Here is a 7,500-nt window from a genome sequence, read left to right on the forward strand (position 1 = left end):
GCTTAACTATAACGGCCTTTGTAATCCAGTTCCTTCTCTCCTAAATATTACCATGCAGTGCACTTTGTTCCAAGAGTAGGAGGACCATGTCGTTTGTGATTTTTTGGAATTTGGTTGCCCACTTGGTAACACTAACCAGACCCTTCCTGTGTTTGACCTTCATACCCATTGTGGTGTGTTGAATTTTCCTGCTGCCATTGCAGCCTATATTACCAGTGAGATTTCACTCGGTCAACTTGCAGGACCTTTCAATGAACCGCATTTTGCCAATGGCTTTGTGGTCACACCTCTTAACATGGTGGCCAAACGTGATTCTCACGAACAGAGAGTAATAGTTAATTTAAGCTGGCCTTGTGGCACCTCCGTCAATGATGAAATTCCTTCTCGTTACTTTTTTGGCAACCTCCCCAAACTGAGTTATTCAACTATCGATGCCATCATCACAGCGATTTTTTCACTGGGTCGAGGTTGCATGCTTTAGAAGCGCGGTCTCCAGAAAGCCTCCCATCAATTTCCAGTAGACTCACATGATTATCATTCACTTGGTTATACATGGGACAGTAAATTTTACTTTCACACAGTTTTAACTATGAGTTTACGCTCAGCCGCGATGGCATGCCAAAGATCTACCTCCACAGTCACTTGGATTCTCAACTGACCCAGACTTTAATTATTTTGATGACTTTATTGGTGTTTCACAAGCTAATTTCCCACCACCTCATTTCAAGGAGCTTGGAGAATTGCTGCGTACACTTGGCTTGGAAGAATCTAATGTCAAAATAATCTTGTCCTCCTGCTCAAGTTATGGCCTACTTGGATGTTGAACTCAATACCCTAGACTTTACTCTATCTGTGGGTCGGGACAGTCTCTCCAAAATTGAGAACTTGCTACAGGAATGGCTACACAAATGTACAACTACAAAATCATCTCTCCAATCTTTGATAAGCAAGTTGTATTTGTCTCCAAATGCGTGCATCAAAGTTGGGTCTTCATTGCCCGGATTCTTTGTTTGTTATGGACCGAAAAATTCAGTCAGGATCATACCGGTATTAATCTTAATTCTGAATCTCATAAAGACATTCAATGATGGTGCAGGTTTTTGCATGACTATAATGGCGTGTCCATGATTAACACCGCCAACTGGTCGTCTCCGGACGGGCTGTTTACAACTGACGCTTGCCTTACTAGTTGTGGCAGCATTTGTAAATGTTATTATTTTCATGCAGAGTTTCCAGAGTTCATTCTAATCCAGCATCTTGACATTAATTCCTTGGAACGTTTGACCATTGTTATCACACTCAAATTGTGAGGCCATCTTTGGCGCATTCTGCATTTGACCACTTTGTGGGAGAATGAAGTTAATTAATACATTAATTCCAATTTCCTTGAAGTCTGTTTTTTTAGTGGCTAAACACTAGTTTGAGATTCGCACAGTTCATCTTCCTGGCGTGTTGAACTGTGAAGCAGACTTGCTTTCACACTCGCATGCACTTGCCCTCGCGTGCCACAGAACAAGTTCTCAGCATTACCTGTATTGCAGAAGGATTTGAAGTACACACTTCGTTCTGCCTTCCGTGCCCGAAAATTTTGCAATTTAAGGACACAATTCAAGGTCTTTTTTTTATTTGTACATATTTCCACTTTACACCTATGCCTGCCATGTTAGATACTATTTGTCTTCATGTTGTTTCTCAGCCGTACCCTTAGTACACCCGCTATTTTTGTCGGGTATCAAACTGCTACATTTTTTTTTTTCAGGGTTAGAATTTCCCTTTGCCATGGATTTTTTTCTCTCGATAACATTGCATGGCATTGTACGCAACACGCTGCTTACCCCACACATGACACCCCAGTTACCCCCGAGGTTTTGTGTCGCATTTCCCATGTTTTAGATCGTGAGAATGATCCTAGTTTGTGCACACTGTTTTGGGCGTTTTTATTTTCATGCTTTTTAATGGCGCAGTTAGCCACACACAAGCTTTGATCCTTCCCGTCATCTAGCTTACTCATAGCAACGTTGTGACAAATCAACACTGGCTCATTGTTACCTTCAAATGCACCAAGACTATCCAATTCGGGGAGCGTATATTCCTTTGCTACGTATACCCACTTCTCTGCATACCAACGAATGGTTCATCTCATTCCTTCTAATTTCTGTCTGCCTTGTTTTATTTGCCCAGCCCACATGGCCCCATCATTCTTACTCAAGATTGATTGTTTTATTGCCAAGTTCTGTCAGGCGCTTCACGCAGCTGGTATCTCTAATGCTTTGTCCTTCAAAGTCATTTGTTTCTTCTGGGTGCCGCTTCCTGGGCCTTTAATCACCGTGTACCCCGTGAAATAATACAGTAACAGCTATACAGAGACTGGACAAGTGATGCATATAAGGTTTATTTCAAATTTAGCATTGCATTAAAGCTAGTTCATATTCTTAATAAAGTTCTCTTACCAAAAACGATTTGTGTTGTTTGTGTCAGGGGTTTAGTTGGGGAATTTTACCTCTTTGGACAAGCACATGTTCAAAGGGATTAATTGCGCAATGTACACCATCTAGTATCAGGTGATAGTAGCTTTGTGTTTCATTTCAATTCAGTTTGACTTCAAGCGTACATGTTTGGTTTTATTTTCTTCCCAGCTACCTTACCACCCTGGGTGGGTGACAGAGAGGTTTATTAGCTAGGCAAATCATTGTTTACTTATAGTTTGTATTCTTAATAAACTTATCTCTGTGCTAAAAACGAATTGTGTGTTGTTTGCGTCAGAGGTTTAGTTGGGGAATTAACAGGAATGACAAGTCAACAAACCTGTGCATCAATCATGTAAGAAATCATCATAATAGAGTCAGAGCTGGAGTCTGGGAATTTTAAAGGCAACTTTGTTGTTTCAATATCGAAGGCTAGTACCACAGGATCCTAGAGTTTAAAGATTAAAATCAAACAAGGTTGAATATAATTGAGTATAAATCAACAAGAAGCAGTATTAACAACATTTACTGTAGCAAAAATTCCCATTAAATTAGTCTTAACATCACTGATTACATCCAAAACTTGCAGGACATTCGTAAGGTTAGTTGACATCTTAAGATTTAAACGTTCTGGATAGGAATATGGTCCTACATCATGATACCCCAGTGAACAAGATACATGTACCGATAAACTAAGAGGGAGATCGAAGGTTTGAAATCCTTGCCACACCAACATTCAGGGTTTAAAATAGTGATAACTTTCTATCAAGGAGGTGCTGATTTTGTAATGACATTAGCAAGTGGCAGGAATGATTTGAAATTGAAATTTCCCACCAAAGTCACTTTGGCTATTACCCTAGCATCTTGGAAGAAAAGTTATTCCACATTGAGAAATACTGAAAGTACAGAGAACATGACATTGTATATGTTGTGATTCAAATAATTATTGTTTCCTGGTTTAAAATTTTTCAAACCAGTTCAATTTTAATTCTTCTTTGTCTGATACTCATTATCATAATATGAAACAAAGGAAAAACAAAATTGAACCGATTTAATCCATTGATTCCTGGGAGTGAGACTCGAACAGATTTTACTCTGTCTATCACCAGACGATTTTACCCGTCAACTGGAGGCGTCCTAGGGGGTTTAAGGTGTCAATGGGTTAAAAGATCTTGAACGATGAAAAAATTTGAACCACAACATAATATTTTTGTCACATCATCTTTACTGACACTATCATTAACGCACCGGTCTGTCCAGGAGGTCATCTCTCCTTGACAACTCAGGATGAATTCCTCCACGCACTTTAACGTTATACCAGTGGCCCTAAAAAGGACAAAACATTCACCTCCATAGCAAAGGTAATTGCAACGTTAATTAGAATAGTTACTCGCAAGCCTCTCCTACAGCACTGATGAAAAAAACATTCATGAAAAGACACAAGAGCTGAATGGTTACTTGCACAGCCCTTAATCACATACACGTACAACGTATATGTAGTTAGAAACGTAAATTCATAATGAAACCTTGCATGCGCATGTATTGATCCCGATCCACACATAACAAGTCAGCACTTACACTCACTCTTTGACAGCTAAATAAAAGGCAAGGTTTATCAACACCAATTCATTGGACAATAATAATTATAATATTATTATTGATTCCATAGCGTACTTTTTTAGCTTACCACAAAAATCTTTAGATCAATAGCAACTCGGACATGATATGGTACATCATATTCCCTGAAAAAAACAAAGGTTAACTTGGAGTAAGTATTGGCCAGTTATATGATTATTACATTCCATTACAGTACAGCTCAAAAGAAAGTTGACAGTCTCGACCTGATTCTTGAAACTTGATTCTCACGCCAAGAAGGTCGAGAAGTTCGAGTTTCGAGACACGAGAATCAAGAATCGAGAGTCAAGAAAGAAGAACTTTGGAACACGTATAAACTCTAAAAGAATTGAAGAAAGTGATTTATGTCTCAACGAAATGAACAATTACACTAACAGAACCATTATTTTCTACACAATATTCATGTCGACTCTAAGCAGGCTCTCAATGTTCTTGGCTGGCAAGAAAAATGCATGTAGAAATAAAACATCACACTTTTATTATCCACTTTTTCTGTAAAAAATACACGAGTTTAGACGTTCACTCTCAATGCAGGCTCTCAACATACCTGATGTCAATCACATTTGACATTTGATCAGCATTCCTTCTGTTTGCAGCAATCATTTCGTCTTCATTCATATCGGCACCAATCACAATATTGTAAGCTGCATGTGTTTTGGCTTGTTCTTTGTTCTTTTGAACAGCTGTCATAATGTTACTTGAAACAAGACAAGCACAGGTTTTAACATAGAGCATGAATGTTCAATTCTGAGCTGTTAAAATTGTGGATTTATTATGATCCCGGTTTTTGAGGTGTTTTACAAAAAGATTGGTCACACATATCTACTTCTAAATTTGTTTGCAACAAGGTCAGGCTTTTCATTGACGAACATGAATACGGGTAATTACAAGATCAGACTTGGATTGTTTTATCCAAGGCAAAACTACAAAAATGTAGTAGAACTGTACTGTGTATAAGAGCGAAAAAACTCAAACATGGATTTTCAACGTCCAAGATCAACCAAGATCAAGGCACTTACGCCTCAGACGAAATGTTCACTTGATCAAGACCTGATACCTTTTTATATTTGTCCATGTGTGCTGTTTGTTGCATTGAACTGGAACTGCATACATGCATGGTGAGAATTCAGACCAAATTTTAAAAGAATATTAATAGATTAATAAGAATAGATTTATAGATTTGAAAGCTGAAGGATAAAACAAAACATACACGTACATGTATATGTACATTTGTTTTCGCACCATCGATATGAATGCCATTCACCCATCGGCACAAATAACTTCACGTTGACACATTTGTGTGATTTTCACTGAATCTCTGCGTCATGCAGCTACGTGTAATTGACAGCCATCTTGGTAGACGCAAAACAGCTGCACTTTGATGTCAAGCGCTTCGAATCATCAGCTATGGGAAAGCTGTCAAACTGCTGCCTTTCAGCTGTAGATCCACTTTACAGCTATTTTGCAGCTATTGTGCTTCTCGTTTTGCACAGACAGGGCTCAATTGCTAGGATTCCCAGCCTTGGGAGTAGTTTCCATTGAAGAGCTGGTTGCCTATAGTGGAAGCTCAGGATGTCTCAGGCACCAAACCTCCACTTGGCAATGGAGTTTTTAACCACCTATGCTTAAAAGATGCCTGTGATAAAAATTAAGGAGAACCAAAAAAAAATGAAGTAGTCAAAATCTGTACCTCTTCACTTTCTTCAAATCATTGACTGTTTGAAATGATAACTTGATGTAATTCCTTTTAAGTCCAACAAGATGATTGTTCTAAATGAAAATAAACAAAAAAATTCGAAAAAATTAATACTTGTATTACAAAGAACACATCTAAAATGCTACAGCTAATGAAACAGCTTACATGGACCCAAATCTATCTCAATCCTTCCTCACCCTAAACAAAGAATTCAATTGCTATACATTTGCAAGAAGGACAAGTGGTGCACGTGGTTTAAGGACGAGATAGATAACACCAGTGTGTCAACTACCATAAACCATGGTGGCCCCGGATAGCTTATGGTGGTGCTAATCCCTTTAAAATAACTAAAATATAAAAAATAACCACCTTTTCTTTTTGTCTTACCAAATCTAGATCTTCTTTCGCTACTGTTTCTATACTTGCAATTGAGCCACCAAACTTTCTATTCAAGAAAGTGGCCACTTCCCTGTCAGTATCCTGTTACATGAGAAATCATTTGCTGCTATTAATATGGTAAATATCACTCACAAGAATTAATTATATAAATTCTTAAATTTTAAAACTTGGATATTGCATTTCTAGCAATCCGATTGGCTCAATCAATCCAAATTATCAACCTATAAAAACCACATGACATCAAATGAAAAATGATTGCAACAGTAGTTTAGTGAAGTTGAAACAACAGATCATTTTGTAAAATTGGGATGGTTCAGAGTTAGTAAAGTAACAAGTATTTCATCCCTGCTTTCTGGATATGTCCCATTTAACCCTTTCCAACGCGAGATTGAGAGTTATAGATTTTAGGTTGTGTTCTATTGGGATCAACTGTTTTTAGTTGGTTGGGTTGGTTGCGTTTTTTAGTGTTCTATTCGGAAAAAGCCATTTTAGGTTGGTTTGGATCATCAGCTTATTCAACATGGAATCAAACAAGGTTGAAATGGTTGAAAAAGCATTGGCAGCAACCACTGTCGTTTACGCAAGCCATTTAAAGTCAGCCGCGGGCTCCTGCCTTTGTTGCTTTCCCTCAACTTGTCAATGCTGAGAAGTCTGGTAATAACTATTCCCAGGAGTTACCGCGTTTCAACCGAAAACGGTCGGAAAAGTGTTCTATTGGGAAACCTCAACTGCTTCAACCTCAACCGGTTACGGTTGAAATGGTTGATCCCAATAGAACACAACCTAACAAACGCCAGATGGTTTTACTACTCATTGATTAAGGGTGTTTTAGGTTTGAGTAGGTGAGTAGGTGTTAGGTTGTGTTCTATTGGGATCAACCATTTCAACCGCAACCGGTTTCTAATTGAAATTTGAAAGCAACCAGCAAGAATAAGGTGAGACTAACCTTTTTTGCAAGGATGTAGAAATAAGGCTTGTATGGCAAAGGCACCTGAAAGCAGTTTAGAAAGTATGATGTTACAAAAGAACAAACCAAATGGACCTGAAACCTGTAAACACTGGATCCTGGATGTTACTACAATAACAAGTCAAAAGTTGATTGAGAAATACACAAAGAGGGACAACAACAATAATATTCATCTCTATGAAAAACTCCCTGGGCTCTCCTCATAACATGTGTAAACTTAAATGGCATTGTTTAAGGTCCAAAGGTCAACCCGTGGCAAACGCTGTTGTCCTTAGAGCGAGTTTCAATCGAGTGTCGTAAAACCAAAATCAACGTAATTACTTTGGCCAATCAAAAAG

At 38.3% G+C, this 7,500-nt stretch overlaps 1 protein-coding gene across 1 annotated transcript in view; it reads right to left on the reverse strand.

Annotated features, from left to right (window-relative positions):
- The window catches only part of LOC137983747 (DNA polymerase epsilon catalytic subunit A-like), a 61,472-nt gene that overhangs the window by 51,264 nt on the left and 2,708 nt on the right, over window positions 1–7,500 (reverse strand). The window contains exons 4-10 of the mRNA XM_068830927.1: window positions 7,142–7,186; window positions 6,184–6,276; window positions 5,791–5,870; window positions 4,648–4,797; window positions 4,153–4,207; window positions 3,714–3,791; window positions 2,806–2,913 (exon numbers count right to left, since the gene is read on the reverse strand). Coding sequence (XP_068687028.1) covers window positions 2,806–2,913; window positions 3,714–3,791; window positions 4,153–4,207; window positions 4,648–4,797; window positions 5,791–5,870; window positions 6,184–6,276; window positions 7,142–7,186 — 609 coding nt within the window. The remainder of the gene's footprint in view (window positions 1–2,805; window positions 2,914–3,713; window positions 3,792–4,152; window positions 4,208–4,647; window positions 4,798–5,790; window positions 5,871–6,183; window positions 6,277–7,141; window positions 7,187–7,500) is intronic.

Source organism: Montipora foliosa, chromosome 13, assembly GCF_036669935.1.
Source record: "Montipora foliosa isolate CH-2021 chromosome 13, ASM3666993v2, whole genome shotgun sequence".
Lineage (NCBI taxonomy): Eukaryota > Metazoa > Cnidaria > Anthozoa > Scleractinia > Acroporidae > Montipora > Montipora foliosa.